This window comes from Ostrea edulis, chromosome 10 (assembly GCF_947568905.1).
Source record: "Ostrea edulis chromosome 10, xbOstEdul1.1, whole genome shotgun sequence".
In the NCBI taxonomy this organism is placed as follows: domain Eukaryota; kingdom Metazoa; phylum Mollusca; class Bivalvia; order Ostreida; family Ostreidae; genus Ostrea; species Ostrea edulis.
Genome location: NC_079173.1, coordinates 42,912,585 through 42,937,166, shown reverse-complemented (window position 1 = coordinate 42,937,166; position 24,582 = coordinate 42,912,585). Strand labels below are relative to the sequence as shown.

At 35.0% G+C, this 24,582-nt stretch overlaps 1 protein-coding gene across 9 annotated transcripts in view; it reads right to left on the bottom strand.

Moving 5' to 3' along the window:
* Positions 1 to 707: 707 nt before the first annotated feature.
* LOC125666148 (uncharacterized) overlaps positions 708 to 24,582 on the bottom strand; it is a 35,612-nt gene continuing 11,737 nt past the window's right edge. For 2 of the 9 annotated variants that reach the window (XM_056151398.1, XM_056151394.1), the window contains 8 exons: positions 23,368 to 23,431; positions 21,164 to 21,250; positions 18,958 to 19,008; positions 14,528 to 14,589; positions 9,133 to 9,264; positions 7,271 to 8,912; positions 2,353 to 2,434; positions 708 to 1,331 (listed from right to left, as the gene is read on the bottom strand). In XM_056151398.1, the coding sequence (XP_056007373.1) occupies positions 2,355 to 2,434; positions 7,271 to 8,879 (1,689 nt within the window). In that variant the 5' untranslated portion in view covers positions 8,880 to 8,912; positions 9,133 to 9,264; positions 14,528 to 14,589; ... (1 more) ...; positions 21,164 to 21,250; positions 23,368 to 23,431 and the 3' untranslated portion in view covers positions 708 to 1,331; positions 2,353 to 2,354. Of the gene's footprint in view, positions 2,435 to 7,270; positions 8,913 to 9,132; positions 9,265 to 14,527; positions 14,590 to 18,957; positions 19,953 to 21,163; positions 21,251 to 23,367; positions 23,432 to 24,582 lie in introns of those variants that run through there. The other 7 variants (XM_056151397.1, XM_056151396.1, XR_008799052.1 and 4 more) reach the window with 6 other exon arrangements.

The following is a 24,582-nucleotide window of genomic DNA, read 5'->3' as shown; positions in this document are numbered from 1 at the left end:
GATATTGACTGGACAATACATTACCATGTCCAGTTTAACCCTTGACCTTTGACCATGTGACTTCAAAATCAATAGAAGTAATCTCCTAAATATACACCAGCGTATTAAGTTTGATATCTGTCAAGCAAAGAGTTATCAAGATATTGAGCGGACAATATATTCCCATGTCTAGTTTGACCCTTAACCTTTGATCATGTGACCTCAAAATCAAAAGGGGTCATCTAATCAATGGGGTGTACCAGTGTGCCAAGTTTAATGTCTTTCAAACAAAGGGTTCTCAAGATATTGAGAGGACATTATATTCCTATGTCCAGAGAAGATTGACCCTTGACCTTTGGACCTGAAGAACAGTAGGGGTCTTTTTCTACTTAAAACCAACACATAAATGAATTATCATTATCATCAAATGAATGGTTCTCAAGATATTGAGGGACAACGTGTGGTCTACCGACCGACCGACCGACCGACAGGTGCAAACCAATATGCCCGTCTTCTTTGAAGGGGGGCATAACTAATAGATCAAATTTTATGAAACTTGGTATATATGCATGGCTTTGATAGTCACCTACAATATATTATGTAATACATAGCATTTGACCTACGTTTCCTGTGGCACTTTTCCCCTGAAAACTCCTATATATTTTCTCAATTCGTTGGCCAAATGTAATGTTTTTGTAGAATGATGTAAGGTGAAGATAACGAAATTCAATGGAAATACATGATTTAATATTTTTAGTTTTAAATCATGAAAGTGGCCATACAAAGCATAGAGCTTAACGTCAATGAATCAATGTAAATAAGGAAATGCAATCAATGTCCTCCATCTCTAGATGAGGCATTATAATCAATATCCACCACCACTAGATTAAGAACTGTAATATATGTCCACTAACACTAGATGGGGAAATGTAACCAATGTCCACCATCATTAAATGAGGAAACGTAACCAATGTCCACCGTCACTAGATGAGGAAATATAATCGATGTCCACCATCACTAGATAAGAAAATGTAATCAGTGTCCACCATCACTAAATGAGGAAATTTAATCAATGTCCACCATCACTAGATGAGGAAATGTAATCAGTGTCCACCATCACTAGATGGAGAAATGTAATCAGCGTCCACCATCACTAGATGAGGAAATGTAATCAATGTCCACCATTACTAGATGAGGAAATGTAATCAGTGTCCACCATCGCTAGATGAGGAAATGTAATCAGTGTCCACCATCACTAGATGAGGAGATGTAATCAATGTCCACCATCACTAAATTAGGAAATTAGATCAGAACCATTTGCTGAAGGAAGGGTAATGGCAATCGTTTGTCATCTGTAAAATATGACATGCAATCATTAAGTCATTTCCGTAAACTTTCAAGGAAACACTTTTCTCAAGATGTGATATTTATATACAGGACTTTAAAACAAGAGGTACTGTGAGCAATGCTCACTAAGAATACCCCCACTTACCCCAATCTCCCAAAGGGTGTTGTTAATAGGTATAAATTACCACTTTCCTGAGTGTAAAAAATTGGTATGCCTTTGTAGAAGAAAATGGAAGATATAGTCCGAACACAAATCCATGGGTATAAACCTATAATTTTGACCTTGAGATCAAAGGTCAAGGTCATAAAGAGGTTATGAATGTACATGGCACATAGCCTAATGGTGATACAATATTGTCTTATGGTATGACTGTCAAAACCCTATAATCAATTTTGACCTTGAGGTAAAGTTCAAGGTCATGTAGAAGTCATGAAGGTACCCGACACATTGTCTCATGTTTGCCTATGTCAAAGAAAAAAAAAGTCATGACCCTGACACGAATCCATTGTAAAAACCTTTAATTTTGACCTGGAGGTCAAGGTCATATGAAGGTCAAGAAGGTACATGACACAGCGTTTCATGGTGATACACTCATGTGTCATATATGGTATGCCAATGTCAAATAACAAATAAGTTATGGCCCGGACACGAATCCATTGTAAAAAATCTTTCATTTTGACCTTGAGGTCAAGGGTCAATGTCATATAGAGGTCATGAAGATACTCGACAAATTGTCTCATGATCCACCTGTCTGCCAAATATGGTATGCCTAAGTCAAAGAACAAAGAAGTTATGGCCCGAACACGAATCTGCAGACAGACAGACGAACAGACAGACAGACAGAGTGCTTCCTAAATACCCCCCAAAACTGTGTTCGGGAGTATAAGAATGTTTCATTAAATGTATTAACACACTAAAATTTGAAATTGATGTTTTGTACGTTTACATATTAAAATGTTGATACAATTTCAAAGCCATATTTGACTAAAAGATTATGTGACACCACTCGGAAAATTAATTTTTACATCTACACCAAGATACACCTCTGGCAACATGTTTTAGGATCAGCTTCTTCTCTGGTATCCTCTTCCACACTGTCTGGATAGTCTAAGGGTATAAAAAAGTACATAATGTAATCAATCACAAATCCTACATCACATATCAAGACACCAACATGTCCACTCGGTCATCCGAGTATCACTATTTGAAAACAAACAAAAAAACAACAACAACTTATCACAGTTTGTCTATACTTGCAGAGGTTAAACATTTAATCCTGTTGAAATAGGCCCAACCTACCACAGACATAATCAATTATATATTGATAATTGTAATCAACGACTGATCAATCATTTAAATCCAATCATTTAATCACATTCATCACACATTGCATGACATGATAGGATTAAAGGTAATAGGCCTATGGGTCACGATGCTCACTTGATCAGACAGTAGCTTTTTCTTCTTGGTTTATAACAAAAAATAATCACTGTGCATCATTTCATACTGGTCATGTAGGAGGTTAATTCAAGTCACATCCACGCTACTGTAGTATAATAATTGTATTGTGAGAAAAATTATATTGTAGCATGTGACATATTATCCTGGGGCCAATGTACCACTTACTACATTACAAATATACAGTGCTACATATATATCGCTAGTTATACATGAATCTTAACAATGTATTCTAGTTGATCTTTGTCCTTTGCAATCAAAATTTCTCAGTGATAAAAATTAGGTTAACAGTACATCAACTAGAAAATTCTCTGAAATGATAACTGTTGAACCAAGGGCCTTATATTAAACCTAACGTTAGAAATGTTGATTGCAAGCGTAATTAGTTATATCAAGTTTTACCTTTATCTTCACCTAATGTACCAAAACCAACAACACCCAACATCTAAAGTGCCGGATCTAATATTAGATACGAGGTCAAATGAATAAGGTTATAAAACATTAAAATTGACCAACTGCACAAACAACAGTGAATTCTTTAATTACCGGGTGTACCTCTCCCTTCCTCAGGACGATAGAATTTATACATAGAAACAAAAACTATATAGAAAGGCAAACTAACACTTAAAGTAAACTACAAAAGCTGATAACAAACAAAACGTCCCCATGTTGAAATTAAGTCGTAACTCACTATTTCTGTAATGTAAGTACAGTCAAAACTGCTATAGTGACTCACTGTATTAAGCGACTCACTGTCGTAATTGACCATAAAAAGTCACCCCCCCCAAAAAAAAAAAACATTACCCTATATATAGTACCTGTATTAAACTACCACCTGTCTGACGCGACCAACGGCCATGCGTTTGATTAATGGTATTACAAGTGGTAGATGTTTTCGTCAAAACTGCCATAGCTACCCACTGTATTAAGTGACTCACTGTTGTATGAGACCATAACCCCCCCCCCCCAAAGACATTACCCTATATATAGTACCTGTATTAAACTACCACCTGTCTGACACGACCAACGACCATGAGTTTGATTAATGGTATTACAAGTGGTATATTTTTTTTTATTTTTTCCACACAGTCTGGATATTCTAAGGGTATCAAAAAATCGTATCTGACCATAAAAAGTATCCACCACCCCAAAGACATTACCCTATACTGTATATAGTACCTGTATTAAACTACCACCTGTCTGACACGATCAACAACCATGAGTTTGATTAATGGTACGTATTACAAGTGGTAGATTTTTTTTTTATTTTTTCCACACTGTCTGGATAATCTACGGATTAAAAAAAAACGCAGAATATTATCAATTAGAAATCCTACATCACATACCAAGAGACCAACATGCCCACTCGATCATATGAGTACCACAGAAACAAAAAGGGCCATGGACCACATCGCTCACCTGAGTCATTATTTAAAGATGTGTCCTATATATTCACATGTAAAACGTTGATCCCTATTGTGACCCTAACTTAATCCCGGGAGGCCATGCTTCTGGCCCAGTGGTTCTTGAGAAGAATATTTTTAAATGACCCCATCCTATGTTTACATTTTTGTGATTATCTCCCCTTTGAAAAGAACATAATCCTTCATTTGAATCAATTTGAAAGCCCTTCACCCAAGGATGCTTTTGGTAAAGTTTGGTTGATATTGACCCAGTGGTTCGGGAGAAGAAATCGAAAATGTAAAATGTTTCAAGACGGACAGACGACCGACAACAGGCGATCAAAAAAGGTCACCTGAGCTTTCAGTTCAGGTGAGCTAAAAAGGTACTGCAGTATACATGGTATTTACAAAATACCGCGGTACATACCACGGTATAACACAGATTTAATCTTTAAGTATCATGATTCAATTTTTAGACTTTTTTAGTTGTGGTTTATTAATGTAAAAAATGAGCAGTTTTTCGTTTATTGATTGTAAATTGCATTCAATTTTAATTATTCAAATATAAATAATTAAGAAAATATCTTACTTAAATTTATTTTGAAACATTGCAGTCACACAACAAAGGTTTAATCCATTCATAAAAGAAAGCATACAGTCTAGTATATACTAAATAGCAGTGTCTCTGTATCAAGACTAGAATTGACTGTGACTAGGCTAATGACTGGGACGGATTTAAAAATAACTAATAGGAGGAAAACCTGTGCAATTTATTTGACACTATCACAAAGTCCAGAAGTGCGTTCCAGACTGCTGTTCCTGTTGTTCTTAGAGCTGCAAATGACGATAATTTCTACATGTAGGATATGGCTGTCTACTTCTCTAAAGAGAACAACGAGAACGTGTGCATATCGACGTGTTTTGTTCTTCGACCACAATTCCTATATTCTTGCACCTCAAACCTGTCAATTCAGTGTTAAGAATCAGCAGGAATATGTACTTTCAAGAAGATTGGCGATTTAATTCGAACACACAAGTCTGCATGCATCTGCCATTATATATTTTTTACTCAGGGTTTTCCAGATAGGCGGAGATGGTATTCGACCCGCATTATAAACCAAACAACATAAAAGCAATTTTTATGATCTACCTTTTATCAAATGTTTTCTTAATGAAATGCTCTCTATTATTTTTCCTTTTTTTTAATTTTGATGTTTTCATATCATTAATGATCAAATTATCGCTTTCTATGCTTCGCATGTTTTACCGATTGTGTGCAGTTATTATACCCAAGGGTTTTGGTATCTAGAAAAAAAATGTCCTGTTCCAAATATCTATAGTTAAATTTTAACATTCAGTAAAAGTATCAAACAAGATGTGTTCTTACAACTTCAATGCCCTCATCAGTACACACACTGTTGAAAAGTTCCACATCATATAATAGTTGTATTAACATTAACACGTTAAAAGATATGACTAATTTGGATCCATCCTAGAGTCAAAACCATGAGTTGTGAAAGTCATCTTTTGTACATTTTTTCCTTAGTATGCATTTTGATTTTATACAGTATCAGTAAACTTACATATAAACACTATATACTATGATTGGACCCACCCTGGAGTCAAAACCCCTACAACGGGGATCATGAAATGGCCGAATTCGGTAGATGCCTTCCTGCTTTACATCTTTTAAGATGTCAGCAGACTTGAATATAGCGATATTTTGCCTCGTTTACTGCAGTACATACCGGCACCAGAAACATACTGGTACACCGGCATACCGATAATACCGCACGCTTCTAAAAATTGTATTATTCAATGAATTATATAGTGGAAAGCAGCAGTGCACTGCAGAAATTTCTAATGAATGTGGCACAAATTTACATTTAAAGTCACACGGACACTTCATTTTTGAACCGGTAGAAATACTCTGATCATTAGTATTTGACAACAATCATAGCATTTTTTGGAGGGGGGTATTCATCAAAATCTGTGAATTTACTAATTAATAAGATTTGTAATCTATAGAACCCCTAAAATCATGAGACCTATTCAGCACAAAGACTGAGTGGAATGTACATGCTAAATATCAAACAATACACATTGTAGATTTTGTCCACACCTGCTGCAGAAATTAACAACATTCCACAGAAATACACAACATTCTACAGAAATAAACAACATTTTGCAGATATACACAACATTTTACAGAAATATACAACATGTCACAAGTCAGAGCTGTGGTGATATCACCGATATTTGCATTCTTGACAGCTGTGAAAAATAATCATTGTTGTCATTATTAATAGAGGTAATATTTATTTTTGATCACAGTGATGATTATAAATAGAGGGGGTATTCTTATATCAAAACTAAACACTACCTCTATGTATAACCCACACTGTACTTACTCCTCCTATCTATTTTGTATTCCTTGTAGGAGTTATGAGATTGATCACTGTTCGTTATCTTCACCTTGCACTTAACACTACCTCTATTTATAACCCACACTGTGATTAAAACTAAACACTTTATCTATTTATAACCACACTGTAATCAACACTAGACACTACATCTAATCATATCTTACAGTACATATATTTTCTGTATTGACTGATATAGTACAATAAACTATAGCACTACTAGACTAGTACTTACCAGTCAGAAAGTACCTCCTCTGTATATATCTGATATAGTACAATACACTACAGTTCTACTGGTACTTACCAGTCAGAAAGTACATCATTTGTATATATCTGATATAGTACAATAAAGTACAGTACCACTAGTACTTACCAGTCAGAGAGTACATCCTCTGTATATATCAGATATTGTACAATAAACTACAGCACTACTAGTACTTACCAATCAGAGCGTATCTCCTCTGTATATATCTGATATAGTACAATAAACTACAGTACTACTAGTACTTACCAGTCAGAAAATACCTCCTTTGTATAGATCTGATATAGTACAATGAACTACAGTACTACTTGTACTTACTAGTACTTTTCAGTCAGAGAGTACCTCCTCTGTAGATATCTGATATAGTACAATAAGCTACAACACTACTAATACTTACCAGTCAGAGAGTACCTCCTCTGTAGATATCTATATACAGACACTGTGTTGGTGTCTGTTCCCACCCAGAGAAGGTAAGTTTTATCATCATAATGCAGGCTGAGTGGTTTGTTTATTGCGTGTTGTCGTGTCAGTAACAGAGACAGGAAATGACCGTCCTTGTCAATCATCTGTACTGTATCGGTGTTATCATCACACACCAGGATGTGTGACAGCGCGTCTGTACATATTCCACGTGGCCATATTGGCGATCCTGATGGAGGTCCTGTGTAAGAGAATCGATATATTCCCCCGCGCTCTGTCACCACTACAGCACCACGGTTATATTTAATCCAGTCAGACACAATGATATCACCGTTATTGTTCTCTGTGATATCTGTAGGACCACTATACAGCGTGTGACCTGTGTTGTCGTGTTCTATGGTGAGGATGTGTTGACCACTACTGTTGTAACGGGTTACTTTGCCTGTCTTTGTATCAGTGTTCCACATCCCGACCATCAGATCCCCAGTGGACGGGAAGCAGTATACACACAGTGGATACCATGGTGATGGTCTCTGTAACAGTCTGGTGACTGTTTGATTGTCTGTAGACAGTTTGTTAATGTTACGTTTCCTGTCTATATAAATCAGTTCACCAAAATTGTTCACTGTGTGTAGTCCTCCTACATACAATGCTCTATCTGTCACACGGTGTATAGCATCTCCTGTTGTGTCTGTCAAGATGAGATTATTATAATAATCAGAGACCCAGACCCTGTCAGACATCACACGAGATATGTGTATCACACGACTAACACCTGTCACAAAGACAGACGTGTGTAATACAGGTGTGGACATCAGTTTCACACACTCGTCTATTCCTACTTGTCGTTTTCCTGTTGTCATTTGGATTTCAGTGATGACACTCAATAACTGACTAGGACTATTTTTTATTTCGGGGACACGACTGGTCTTTATAAACAAGAGGAATTGTACCGCTCTGTTTGCTGATTGTTCATATCTGTCTTCACAGTTCTGTAGGTAAACAAGTTGTCTCTTCATTTTTCTTTTCTGTTGTTGTATTCTATTAATCAATACACCTCGGTATCTTGTTTTAACATCACATACCACGGTGTCAATAAGATCCTTCAGTCTCTGTGCTTTTGTTGACATCTGTGATTGACGGTAATAGATTTGTGGAGGACAAGTTTGGATATTAGTTTGGATTTGTGCCAGGAGAACACGACAGTTATAGAGAGTCTCACTTCTGATGTTGTCAATGATTTCTCTGTGTTGTTGTCGCGTTGCTTGATAGGCTGTTCTAATGTCCAGTATTTGGTGTTTTCGGTGCTCTAAACATCGGAAACAGACAGAAAGTTCACACGACTGACAGAACATTTCATAGAACCTGTCTGGATGTCTGACACAGATCTCTTGTCTGGGGATGTAGTTAAACTTCTCACGGTAAATCACAACATCATGGTGTTTGATATCTAAATCAATGACATGTTTCTCTTTACACTGTAAACACAGATCATATTTACATGTGTTACAGCAGAACTCGGTGTCCCCCTGACATTGAGAACACTGTCGTACTTTTAGTTGAGTACAGAGTCCTAGTGTGTCCATGATGTGGAGGGTCTGGGTCTTTTGGAATACAATCTGAAATCAAACAAACAGCATACAGCTAGAGAAACTGGAAAGTAGCAATCATTGGATTTACCTTTATTTTTACATAATCCATGTTCCAAGAGCTACATAAATTTGGATATAAACATTCCCATAATGTAATTAATACAATTAAATAGGTCTCCATAATTTACTGAATAATTTTAATCGACCCATTTTCTGCATAAAGAAGAGGATGGCACACATCGCTCACCTGAGTCACCCTGGCCCTGCTGTTGTTAAGTTGTTATGGTTTTCTTAAAATCATATTGTCGCCCCAAATTTCGCCCCAAAGGGTCACGACGCAACCAAACTTGAATTCACACAACATGGGGATGCCTTGGTACTAATAAGAAAATAGCATGACCTTGTTATTCTCGAGAAAGTCAAGGTCACAAAGTCAGATATAGTATGAAATGAAATGTCTTTCCATACGCTATATTCAAGCATGTAGAAAATAAGAAAGTTCGATCTTAACTGGCATTAGGAAATATTGAGTAGGTTAGGTTTTCTTAACAGCAAAATGTTCTCTAAAGTCTTGCTAAAGGATATCTACATGTATGTAGAAAACATTAAAAGATCAGGACATATTGAATATGTTGGGTTTTCTGAAAAAGAGACCATTGTAGAAGGTAAAGGTCACAAAGAAACAGAAAAAGGTCTTGTTACAGAATATGCACATATCACCCACTATTCAAAAGTAAGGTTAGAATTATGCAGATACCTGCATCCAGGAGAAAACAATGCCCCCCCCCCCCCCCCACACACACACAGAGATACAGGGAAATAGGATCATTTGGATTTCGATGGATTTAATGTGGCCCTGTTACTCTTGAAAATGTTTTGTTTAAATTAATGTTCTCCATTTTATCATATAAAACATTGATCTGCTATCGTGGTCCCAACCTACCACTAGGGCCCCTGACCTGAACAAACTTGAATTTGAACTACGTTTAAATCCTTGCATATTGACATGACTAATAATTCCCCTTCAGTTTTTGGGATAAGTGTTCTCAAAGATATTTCCCTATCAACTCTTAACGGGTATGTCACACCTTCTTCCCCTTGTATGGCCCCACACTACCTTGGGTGTTGGGGTGCGGCTGGGGCTGATTTGAACCAACCTGCATTTTCACTACCTTTGGATGCTTGAAAAACAATATGACTAATTATGGCACTGTTTTTCTTGACAATAACAATTGTATAGATTATCCGTTTATATCCTCATGTAATACTTCGATCTTTAATTGTAGCCACACAGCACTTTTTAAAACATGACTAACCCAGTGTAGCCCCACAATACCCCTTAAAACAAGGCTAACCCAGTGGTTCTTGAGAATATTTTTGAAGATTTTTCCTGTATATATCCCCATACAAAACTTCGATTGCCTCTTGTGACCCAAGTCTACCATCAACAGCCTTTATTTGAATAAATTTTACTTCATGTCAGGAATCCTTCTTGTGAATTATAATTTTTTCTGGCTAAATATTTATTGAGAAGAAGATTCTTAAAGATGTTTTTCTTCCCTTCGTAATAAAGCGCTGTGATTTTTCGCTATAAATGCTGTTGTCAAACTTTGATCTCCTCGCCTGGTCCCAACCTATCCCAGGGGTCACAATTTGAACATATGTACTAGAATCTGTACTACCAAACATGCCTATGGATGCTTGCATATCAGTATGACTAATCATGATTGTGTTCTTTTAAGGAGACTTATAAAAAGATGTCCCCGATATATTTGCATGTAAAACTTTGATCACCTAGTGCGGCCCCACCCTACCACCAGGGACCATGGTTTGAACAAAATTAAATCTGCATTATTTCATAAAGCCTTCATGTAAAGGACTCAAGCCACGAACACCCTGTAATGCCCTACGCTTGGGGTGAAATCTAAAGTGTATTTTGCTGATTTTTTCTACCCTTGATTTCCATGTATACTACTTGCCCAAATCACATGTCACCTTAATTTGTGAAACCGGATGTTGATTACTTGAACTTGAACGTCAACTCCATAAACATGTTTGATTTTGTCCCAGATTTTACCACCTCTTTTTCACTTTGGGGCAATAATTTTCATATTGCGTATGTTTCACTGTAAGATTTAATTCGATCAAATAAAAATTGGTAATGAAAGGTATTCTTTCCAATGAAAAAACCTCTCAGCGACATTCTAGCTGCTATCGAAAAATAACTTTTTTGAAATATCGCGAGAAGAAGAGGAATAGTCGTCTGAACAGCTGACATCAGTATATCTGATGTATCCTGATTACTACGGATACAGGTGCCAATTAAAATGCTTCATTATTTTGATTCCTAAAAATTAGATGCGCGAGTATTACAGTATTACCAATTATATAGCCGGGAGTTTTTAACCAAATCTTACGGTTTTACACCTCGAGTCAGTACGTTACGCGGGACTATCACTAGGCCGACCACTCATTGGGCCAGTGATATATGTCAGTGCATATGAATTAGAAGTGCGGGAATAGTAGTAAAAATTCTTGTAGATGCCACGTTTATATGAAAATAATAAGTAATCTTTCTGATTTTGTCTGGGGACAACAACATACAATATTCCTCAGGCATAATCTTGCACATTTACATACGGTGTCTCCAGTCATTCAGATTTGCTGATATATTTCCAGTTAATAAATTTCCGCACACGCGATTAGTCATACATCTTCCTTGCCTACATATACCTGTTTTATCAAATCTCCACTACGTGTCAAAAGTATATGTATGATTCCAGGCATAAATAAATAATTCATTAAATTTCTTGATTTATTTTTTAATTAAAAAGGGTAGTTGTTTTTTTCAAATGATCATTTTACACATTGAAATGACGGTTTTAAGGAGTTTGATTGATATTTGTAAAAATGCAAGGGAGGCTACTGTAATCTAAAGTAAGTGGAGGATCCAATGTAAAGTACACACACAATTTTCAATAGAAAATGGAGAACAATAATATATAAAAGGAATTTATGAACATTTTCAGAGTATAATATTACCCCTTCATTATTTTTAATCAAGACATCCAAACCTATGATATAGATCTACCATAGTATAATGATTATTGTACCAGTATTACATATACTGGTAAGGGTTAATATAGTGCATTTCAGTTTAGAAGTACGTGTAACATATTGTGTTTATATTTCTACATAGCCATTTATTATTGAATATGAAGAGAACTATGCCTTAATTGAAGATCTAATTTATTTATTATTATTTATTTTTTTAAAAATATTGTTATTCCAATTTCTTACCACACTCATTTAAAGTTCTACACTATTACATGTTCATGTCTTTATCATTATTCTTAATGAAACAAAATGAAATGATTTACATGCAGTGTTTTTCCCACCAAATTTAGAAGCTACGAATATGCCTTACTGATTTGGAAAAATTATCAACTTTGATATTAGGATTTTTCAAATATTACACTCCTACATAAATAAATGTGTGGGTAAATGGGTGCGTGCGTGTGTGTTGTGTGTAAACTATTGAAATTTTGCAACTATAGATTTTTAAAGAATTTTTCGTTTTACATACTACTTATTTATGCGACAAGGCATGCATCTCGATCATGAAATGGAAATTATACAGAGTTATTTTGATACTGTCCAATATTCACTTTATGGGGATGCCATTGACGCAATAGTACGTCATACGTATAATATATATAACATATTGTTTTAAAAAGTGCAAATAATTTCGACACGATTTAGGGGGAAATTTTTAACAATTTCTTAAAGGGAAACAGCCTGATTGATGTCTTAATACTTAAATATGTATGAATAACACTGACATAATTTACCTTAGCATGCATTTGGAGAGGACTTATGTCGACAATGCCTGTTGTCCAATCCATTTGTGTTTTCTGCATATTAAGATATTGTTTAAATCTAAATTATAATGAAATTATGCATTGCTATTTTGATTTATTTCCGTTTCCAAATTGATTTGTAACAGATGCCTAAAACAGTCATATAAGAGTTTTAACTGTCCTAGAACTACGAAACAGACAGACAGATTCATAGGAATGTAATATGCAGACTATCTGGAAAAAAGCCTAGTGGCCGTGATTTTCTGTGTGACAAATGCAGACATATATGCAGGTCCTATGTACAGAAATACGGTAAGTCAAAACCAGAACTCAAGAGTGATACAAGTATACACCAACCAGCATTACATGTATATACGTCCCGTAGTCCTCCTTCTGTTCAATTGTCATTCCCATGTACAGCTAAAGGTCACTCTTCTTGCATAGTTAAGCTATTTATTTCAGTTCATACAAAAACGCGGTGGCCGAGAGGTTAGTTTAAACGACTGTAAAACGAAAACTAGAAAATACATTGTTATAAAATAAATTGCCCTATGACCTATACATTTTAAAGCATCAACTGTGAAAGTCATTTTTTGCAAAAGGGCCAATGTTAGTACTTTGGGGCTCTAGTCCTTTTTACTTTTCTGGCCAAGTGGATCTTGAAAAGATTATTAAAGATTTCTCCCTTCCTTCCTATACATACTTTAATAAAACTTTAATCTCTATTGTGGCCTATCCCCTTTAAGCATGATTTTAATAAACTGGAATATACACTATGTCAAGAAGATTTAATGAAAATTCAAACTCTCCTGGTTCTAGAGGAGAACAATTTTAAGTGACCCTACCCTATCCTTGCCTTTTGTTAATTATCTCCCCTCTGAAATGGACATGGTCCTCAATGTGAATTCCCTTTTTCCAAGGATGCTTTATGGCAAGTTTAAATGAAATTGGCTTAGATATTTTGGAGAAATAAAAAAATATTAAAATTTTACGACTGGATGGACAGGCAGCACACAAAGCGACAAATGCCACACAAAACGTTATGAGAAAGATCAATGAGCAATCAGCTCAGATAAGCTAAAATAAATTTCATTTTTGATAATACACGAGGTTATGAACTGCAACGCTTCACGTCAGCATATACCATTCATAAAACATTGTATACTGCTTCATGTCAGAATATACCATTCATATAACACTGTATAATGCTTCATGTCAGCATATACCATTCATATAACGCTGTATAATGCTTCATGTCAGCATATACCATTCATATAACGCTGTATAATGCTTCATGTCAGCATATAACATTCATGAAACACTGTATAATGCTTCTTTAAGGAACATGACGACGTGAAGTATCACAATTTATACCTTCGTGTAACATCAACAAAACTTCTGTTTTTCGGGTCCTTTCCAAAAGATCTGCGATTTTTACTTCAAATGGCAAGCACTTGCTGAAGAAAATAGTCAGTTTTCAATTCAGGGAGCTGAAAGACTTAATCAAGATACAGTTTTGTTTTTTCTCAAATAGTCACAAAAAAGGACATGTGGAAAAGAGATTTAAGAAAGACGTGTCACATATGCTATTAGCCAATTTGACTCTGATTTTTAATAATGACCTTGGATTTGATGAGTTGAATCACGTTTTAGTTTATCAAGTATAAAATATATATCTTGTAAAATTCTAAAGATCATACCAAAGTTAAAATTGCAGACAGACAGGCAAGAATCGAAAGATAAAACTATATCTACAGAATGTAGGTGTAATAGGAGGATTACCACTTTGACGTCAACATTCCATTTCTCTAATATGCAGGACCTCAACGAAGTCCAGGATGAACCTGTGAAAAATCAAGAAATCAAAAATTAACACGGTGATCAATTCTCATTAATCATATTGAAACAGTTTCTTAGAAAAGACTATGATAACTACGAATCAATCAATCCATTAAAGTTCAACATTCAGGTTACTGACCGATGGAGAAAAACGGTCACCTGAGTATCGTACGTGAAATCCTTAAATGTTTGTGGCAAGTGTTACATATTGATGGTTCAATGATTGCAATTTTCAAACTTGAGGAACAGAATTATTTCAAATATTTTGATTGATAATGGAATGTTATTATTACAAGTTGTCTCCCCGATGCAGATTGAAAGGGAAAGACAGGAGATGGAAATGCAGTCAGACAGACATTGCGATTTTTATTTAACTTTGTTTACAGGTGGTATTACACTAACAATTTGAATATGTTTTTTTATTTATTCAGGTGTAAAGGAGAACATTTCTAAGAATCATTTAGTGCTTTATTGCTCAATTGATTCAAATAGTCATAAACTGGGACCTGAACCTTTGGTGTCGAGGTAGAGTAGTGGTCAACATATTCAATTTGTTACGCTACCAAATCTAAACAACATGCTGGTGTGTGTATGTATATCATAGAAAATGGTGTTTGTATTTTAGACCTATTGAGAATATGTGGCTTTGTGGTTTATAACAAATATTTATATTTTCCTTCAGAATAATTCAGTCAATCTCATTGGTTACAGACTGTTCACGTGAAGGAAGACAATTTGTGATGTCTCCCTGACGAGCAGGGTGATAATTGTGTTGTCTCTATTTAGAAGATAAATCATAATGGCCCAAGTAAAATAAGACAAGAGGAATTGTAGCACTCAGTATGGGATGAATAGTAGCGGCCAGTATAAGAGGAATTGTAGTGATCAGTATAAGTGTAATTGTAGAGGTCAGGACAAGAGGAATCATAGCGGTCAGTATAACAGGAATTGTAGCAGTAAGGATAAGAGGAATTGTAGAGGTCAGGATAAGAAGAATTGTAGCTGTCAGTGTATGAGGAATTGTAGCGGTCAGGATAAGAGGAATTGTAGCGGTCAGTTTATGCGAAATTGTGACGGTTAGTATAAGAGGAATTGTAGCATTCAGGACAAGATGAATTGTAGCGGTCAGCATAACAATAATTGTAGCGACATTACATGAAGAATTGTAGCAGTCAGGATAAGAGGAATTGTAGCGGTCAGTATAAGAGGAACTCTAGCGGTCAGTACATGAGGAATTGTAGCGGTCAGTACAAGAGGAATTGTAGCGGTCAGTACAAGAGGAATTGTAGCGATCAGTATAACAATAACTGTAGTGGTCATTATATGAGGAATTGTAGCAGTCAGTATAACAGGAATTGTAGCGGTCAGTATAAGAGTAATTGTAGCGGTCAGGACAAGATACATTTTAGCGGTCAGGACAAGAGGAACTGTAGTGGTCAGGATACGATGAATTGTAGGGGTCGGGATAAGAGGAACTGTATAAGTCCCTAGTGAGCTAGCTTTTCTAGTTATGGGGTAGAGTGTCTCTCTTGATCACACATGTTCAGCAATGGCGAGCGAGATCTGCTCTTGGCTGGGTGACCGCTACATGTTACAAAATGTTTACACTTGATTTTATGTTTTTGCGTCATTCTACTGTGCTGCTACATTCAAACGTTTTCGCTCGATTAACTTTCTCAAACCTCAGTGGTTTCCTTTCTTGATTATATACATTGACGTAACACAAAGATTACATGTAGTTGACGCTAAGATCGATTTCTTCCCTTAAAATCATTGAAAATTGAAAATTGATCCAAATTTTTCCGCAGAAAAAGTTGAGATTTTTTGACGTTTAAGAAAAAAGTAGTGTAGTACAAGTCAATAGATGTTTAATGTTTTTTCAATGTTTAGGTTCGTCAGGATAATGAACTATTATGGACTGTTTAGCAATGAGACATCACAAATTATCAGGTCTGATTAATGTTGCGTCCGTGGGTGATAACACTACTCAGACCTGATAATATGAGATGTCTCCCTGCTTAACAGTCCATTCATACTATTAGATTCGATTCACCGATTACAAATTCCAGATTTCGGGTTGGTTTAGTTTAGATTTTGCATATATCAAACAAACAATAAAGATGGGATCAGAGTGATATACAGAACATATGGATTTTTGTGCAACAGAGATTTAAATCACTACTGTGTTGAGATTTAGCATTTTCACAAATCAGACTCCAACAGAATATAGTCCGCCAGATCTTCACATGACATATAGCATTTTTGTCTGTGCTGGAGTGAAATCAACATCGTAGATAGTAACACAGATTGAATGCTTTGACAGTTAAGATGAGAGAATGAAGTGATTCAATAAAGGATATATTTTCAAAGACTTTAAATTCACAGAGTTCTTAAATTTTGACACATAAATGAAAACATCATATACGTTTTAGATTGACTATAATATATCTTTGATAATTTTGAAATTGTGTTGAAGTTTAGTAAAACAATTTTTTAGACTGTCAAAGATTTCTTTTTTCTGTCAAAGTTTTTATGTGTAGTTATAAATAGATGAAAGGTGAAGATGATGAACAGTGATCAATTTCATAACTCCTATAAGTAATGCAAAATAGACAGTTGGGCAAACACGGACCCCTGGACACACAGGAGGTGGGATCAAGTGCCGAGGAGATGTCAGATTAATAGAATCCTCCATTAGTACGAGTGTGGGATAGGGAAATTCCACTGAGGGGACAAGATTCGCAGTCTAGGACGAGGCTTTGCCGAGTCCTAGACAGCGAATGTTGTTCCAGAGGTGGAATTTCCCTACCCACACGAGTAAATGATGAAGGATTATTTTTCTCATATTTTACCTACAGTTTAGTGCATAAATTTGGGAGCTTTGAGAAAATTTTAAATTATCAAAATCCTCATTTCAACTTCGATGCAAAAATTAATTAGATAGACAGAAAAAGCATACCCAAAATGGTTTACACTTTAAGTGTAAACTAAAAAATCCAAGGTTGTCCAACAGAAAGCTATACACATTAAAATTTAAAGATAACAAAACCAAATAATTTTACTTCACCGTATAACGTAAATCTTCACCGTGTAACGTAAATCATAGAAAATATATGACGTCACAATCAAATGACGTCGCAGCAGTGTGAGACAGAAAAATTTCGCATGGCTGTCTCACATGGGTAAAGTCGATCTCAAACTGGTGATAATGTGAGAAATAATGTTTACAAATATTGATGTATAGTTATACAAAACTTGAACAAATTGAAATAAGTGTGCTACTCATTAAAGTTCTTAAGTGGTGTGCTGTCATTAGATAGATTGGACTTAACATGAACCGAATTAAAAAAAAAGAATCATGCTGTACTGAAACAAAACTGAACCGAATCGAGCTAACCTTGAATCGTCCCACCCCTAAGTTTAACGGATTGATTTTAGAACTAAAACGGTCGTCTCATTATTTATCTGAATATTGGATACAAGTATTTGAATTAAAAAATAAACTGTCAAAAAGTCCTCACATATACGGGGGTAGAGTGCCGCGGTTACTAATGTTAAGTCACTGTTAGCTAAACAAATAATTAATCACAAACCCATTATATTAAATTTCTTACCTTAATAAAATCATGGATTATCTTTCTTTTATATAGAGCAAGCCCCCTGTTGTAAGTACACACATACCACTGCACATATGCGTTTGATATGATGCCACAAGTGGGAGTGGGGGCTAACCACATTGTCGGCATATGCATGTAAACCTTGTGTGTTCTTTCCATACCCATAGGTTAGTTAGTGTTAGTGTTGAAATATGTACATTTTTGTTTGTTTTGAGTTTGAATCAATGAGGAATGATGTACAATGTTGACTAGATTCTGATTAAATGATAAATATATAACATGTCCACAGAGAACAAATCTGCAGCTATCTGATGTGGTTGTTGTAAACTCATTAACAATTCAGGGAACAGGTTGGTATTTCCATCACAACGATAAAACCAGAAGCCTATGAGCCTTAATTGTCACTTGAGTATGCACATATTTCGATTTTTAGAAACCAGTGCGTTACATGAGTGTTTTATACTTTATGTTAGATGGTAGATATGTTGGTATAATTATCATACACAGTTGATAAATTACATTTTCATAGGGAAGGACGTTTTATAATTTTACAGAGAAGTGCAAGACTTCCTGACCCCAAATGTCAATTACTACTCAGGTGAGCTGAGCTAAAAACATTTATTACAGACAAAAGAAATATTTCGATTAGAAAAAAAAAACTCACTTCAACCTATGACTCAGGTAAACTGATAAATCATGTAATCCTCACCAAGTCCTAAATTAAAGGTAAACAAAAAGTAACATAGAAAGCATTACCTCTCTGATTTCACCCTCTGTTCCTCTGATGTACAGCAGGACTTGGGAATTCTGTCAAGAGTAATTAATACTATGATGGTGTCACCCTCTTGTGTACGTCATTGTATTTTAGAATTATCAAACATAAAGGAGGTTTTGAGTAAATATAAACTCTGAATTAATGATTGAGAGACAGAGGGGGAGGTAACTCATTGTTCTGACCATTATAAGGGTAAATGTAAAATAAGAGGCTCATGCGCCATAACGGTAATCTGAGGATACAGAATTTTGGTCTTTAGAAATAACTGTATTGATTTTGTGCTCTTTATACTTCACCATTTCTATACTTTGTACTAGATGATAGATATAGTGCTGTAAATATTACACTCAAATCACAATACACAATTCTTTAAAAGGGGAGAACATTTTATCACATTACAACGAATTTTTGAGAAGAAAACACAGAATGTCTACAGTTTCAATGGGGGCTAGTTGCTCGACATAGATAATAATGGCTACTTGATCGCTATAGGTAATTATAGCTAGTTCCTCATAATAGGTAATTACCTGCAATTTGTAGACTATACGTAACCATTGCTAATTGTTCGCTATGGCTAAGCATGGCTAATTGCCTGTTATAGGTCATTATGGCTAATTGCCTGCTATAGGTAATTATAGCTAGTTGATTGTTATTGGTAATGATGGCTTGTTGCTAACAACAGACAGTTATGGCTAATTGCTTGCAATAGGTAATGGTAGCTAATTCCTCCCATAGCGAATTGTTTGCTCTTGGTAATGAGTAGTTCGCTGTATATGTCTAGCTGTTCGTGATAGGTAATGATGTCTAGTTGTTCGCTATGAGTAATGATGTCTAGTTGTTCGCTATGAGTAATGATGTCTAGTTGTTCGCTATGAGTAATGATGTCTAATTGTTCGCTATGAGTAATGATGTCTAGTTGTTCGCTATGAGTAATGATGTCTAATTGTTCGCTATGAGTAATTGTGTCTAGTTGTTCGCTACGAGTAATTATGTCGAGTTGTTCGCTATGAGTGATGATGGCTAGTTGTTGCTATAAGTAATGATGGTATGTTGCTCACTATAGGTAATGCTGGATATATACTTGTTAGAGGTAATTATGGCTAGTTGCTCGCTGTAAGTAATGATTGCTAATTGCTCTTTATAGGTAATCAAAGCTAGTTAACCACTATTAGTAAGTATCTCTAGTTGCTTGATATAGGTAATTGTGGTTAGTTGCTTGCTATATAAGTAATCATATTTAGCTGCTCAATATAGGTAATTAACTACGTGTTGCTCGCTACAGGTAATGATGGCTAGTTATTTGCTATAGGTAATGATGGATAATTGCTTCATATGGGTAATTATGCCTAGTTACTCGTAATAGGTAATGCTGACAAATTGCTCGCTATAGGTAATTATGTATAGTTGCTTTCTATGGGTATAGATATATTGACATAACTATAGGTTATTATGCAAGCAGTGTGTCCTATTGATGTCCAGTAGTAAGGATTTTGTTTTTAAACATTGAGATTTCAACAACTTGTATCACATTACACAATTTTTAAATTATATCAACAATTTGACGAGTTGTTGTTCAAAAGTAAAGAAAACTTTGAAGTTTCTATGGTATTTCAATAGAATAGTTCCAGATCCCAAGGATTATCAACTCACACTTGTGGTAAAGGACTCATTGCTTATTATAATCATGCTAAATAGTTTGACTTTTGGTGTCTAGAAGTAAAGAGGGAGATTTTTGAAGATTTCATTAACTGTAATGGTTTTCTAAACATATCTCAGGCCATATGGATATCATAATTATGCATTTAGTTTTTCTCCCACATTTTTGGGAGTAGAGAAGATGGTTTTCCATATATAGCCTCTTAAAGCATGTTTGGTCCCATCCAAGGTCATAAATTTCACAGTCAATTATTTATTTTCCTTTGATCCTAAACACGTTCCACACCAAAAATGTTACCAAAAATGGTAACATTTAGCTGTGTAGTTTTCAAGGAAAGGTTAAAATGTAGATTTGGTAACGGGCGACACACGATGACGGACGATGACCAATGATATTGGATAACCTCAAAGAATCAGATGATTTAAAACTCTTGATTAAAAAATAAATTTCTGCTGGACTTTTAGCTTTTTATGAAAATAAACCTATACTAAACAATATCAGTTCATATATATCAACGTTACTATTGTTACCACCACATGTTTTCCATTTTTCTCTTCTTGTGATGCTGATGTATATAGCTGTTATCTTGTGATGCTGATAAATTTAACTGTTATCACCTGTGGAAAAACTAAAGTATTGAATTTATCTATGCGGTGAAATGGTTACTGTAGGGTATTTAAAACAAGAGGCCCATGAGCCACATTGCTCACCTGAGTGACATTGGTCCATATCTAAAGATTTTCTAGTCTAAGAATTTAACCGATAGACCGCGGCTATGCCAAATGAGGTTGGATCATGTCATGTGCACATACGATATCCCTAATTGTTTATGCCAAACTCTTAGAAACAAAGGAATAATTATGGTACGTGTGTGATAATGCACTTAAAATAAATATTTTCCCTTACAATCGTCAATCTCTATTTTAGGACCTGAATTGTCTTCCTCTTGATTTTAAAATATACGAATTATGTGTCTAAGCGGTTTGAAGATTATGACTAGTGTTCTAAACAAATTGTTCAGCATATGATTCGTGTGTCTTTAAATGTCGATGCTTTTTTTATCTGCATTGATGGATTTTATTGGGATCGATTTTTAAATTGAAATTTTCACTAACAATATAACAAGAGTTGTTCTTTATCTTTCTTTCGCAAATATTCAAATATTGCAAAAATGTTAAACAAAATAATATACGTTCGACTTAGCAAAAATAATTTGAGGTGAAGGTCAACAAATGGCGTGTAGATGATTTTGCAGTTAAATATTTTGAAGGCACATAGCCTGGCATTAAACCTAATGGTGTCAAACAAACACAAGAATCCGAACAAGAAAAACGCAGGCTATATGGAAGGAAGAAAACGCGAATTCAAGCCACAGAGGCAGAACAGACGAGTATGGTTTAAGTTCGAGGAGAGAAATGTTGTGCGTTCCATGCAAGGAGTTTTGGTCAGGTCTATTCCAAATGCCATAAGTCTATACCGCATCAAAAAAAGACATAGACCTATTATCTATACCATTTAAAATGTTAAATTCTCAGAATGATTACCCCTACATTTTCGCATGTAAAACTTTTAACCCTATTGTGGCTCCAACCTAACTTAACCATGATCAGATTTTGAATCAGTACTATGTAAGTAAGCTTACACGTAAATGCAAACTTTTCTGAACCAGTGTAAATTTGTATACAAATCATGTGTCGCCTGCAATGGCCCCAACCTACCCTCAGGGGCAAGGGTTTCAACAAGATTCAATCTACATTATATCAGGAAGCGTACATGCATGTAAATGTAAACTTTCTTTGCTCAGAAATTCTTGAGAAGAAAATTTTCCCGATATTTTCCAATGTAAATCTTTGTTCTGATATTGTCAGGCCCCACCATAACCCCGGGACCAGGCCATGACTTTAACAATCTTCGATCTGCAGTGTGTCAGTAAGCTTTCATATAAATATAAACCTAGCTGGTCCTGTGGTTCTTCAAAAGATCTTTAAAAAATGTCCGATTATATTAGTATGTAAAACTTTAACCCCTTATTGCGACCCCATCCTACCCCAGGGACCATGATTTGAAGAAATTTGAATCTACACTATATCAGAAACCTTTCATGTAAATCTGTAATTTCCTGGCCCAGGGTATTTTCAGAAAAAGACATTTAAAAATTCCCATTATAGATTTGCCTGTACTTTTTTTTATCCCCTGTTGTGGTACCATGCTATCTCTGGGGGCACATTTAACACATTCGAATTTGTACTATGGCAGGATACTTTCATATGAATTTCATATCTTCAGGCCCAGTGGCTTTTAAAAGATTTTTAAATTTCCCCACCATATTTTTGTGATTATCTCATCTTTGAAGGGGCATGACCCTTCATTTTAAAAATATAAATCCCCTTCACCCATAGATTCTCTGTGCCAAGTTTGATTGAAATTTGCCCAGCAATTCTGGATTAGAATACGAAAATGTGGAAAGTTTACGATTATGATAACAACAACAACGATGATGGACAACGGACAAATATTGATCAGAAAAGCTCGTCTTCGGCTCAGGTTAGCTAAAAGCACTAAAGAATTTAACATTTGTACATCTTTGGAGGAAAATGAGTGAATTGACTCTAAATGACAGCAACATATAATTATCAGTTATTAATAAAATATAATGTCAAAGATAACACTGCTTAAGTAATCTTATCTGAAATATTGATATGCATGAAGTGATAGAACAGCTGATACATTGTACCACCATGTAAAAAAGACTTCCGTTCTTCCTTCTGTGTGATGTCAAATCATACAAGTTTTCTCACCTGTAGGAAAACTAGATATGCTATATCTATATGCTATATCTGTTACAGTTTGTATCAAGATAATATGGATAATTCTTCGATACATTTTGTTTAGAGATAATTCATATAGAACATTTTTCCGATACATTTTGTGTAGAGATAATATTAAAAAAAATTCTGATCAATTTTATTTTGAGATAGTATAAATAATTTTCTGATACATTTTGTATACAGATAATATACAGTCTGCTTTTATAAAATTCAGACAGGTGTATGATTTGTTTAGATCATTGTAGTTTGATATGCTAAGTGAGTCATCGTACATTTTATTCACCTCAAGAAGAAAATTCATATATAAAATTAAAAATAGAAAAATTATCAGACGGTGAAGTAACCTAGTTCCATGCTCATTGGTAGCGCTAGGTGCCAAAGGAATCAAAGAATAATATTGACTTTATAGCTAATTTTGATTTCCTTGTTACGGAATATGATGTGTCAGCACAGGCCATTGGCAAAATAATCTCTTCAGGATAAGAATTTCCCCCTCTTCAGTCAAGAGCTTGTAGTATTTGTACAAAATATTGTATGGAGAGGGCTGGATAAAAATACTCTTAGCTTAGCACATCAGATGATTTTTATTTTTTTGATATAAATGAAAACAAGTGGACAATAAACATTGTTGACTGTGGTGTAGGGGCAATAAGTAAAACAGTTCAGACAGGCACTGTCCCATCTGCCAGAACAAGTCATTCTTGAATATTAACGAAGATAACAGATTTTCTGTCATTGTATGGAGGTTTGTATAGAAATGGGAACTAAAATCAAGTGTATTCCCTAAAGAAAACTTTAGCGATAAGAATGCATATTTGAATCAAATTGTCTTTGAAATATAATTTCAAATGCTGAGAAAAATTTAAAAATCTAGTGAAAAAATACGTTTAATAATGAAAACAATCAACCGGAAGTAGTATTTTTCTCAAAATTTGCTGTAAAGAAATATGATTTACCCGGTACCCAGAAAATCAGAGAAAAACTCTGAAACGGAATTACTGCAACTTAGCGCTTATGAATATTCTCTCAATTTTTTATCAATGTCCATGTGCAAAGGGAAAATCCTGTCTGAGAATAGAAAAGGGTGGTATCAATATAAGTCTCAATATACCTGGCAAATT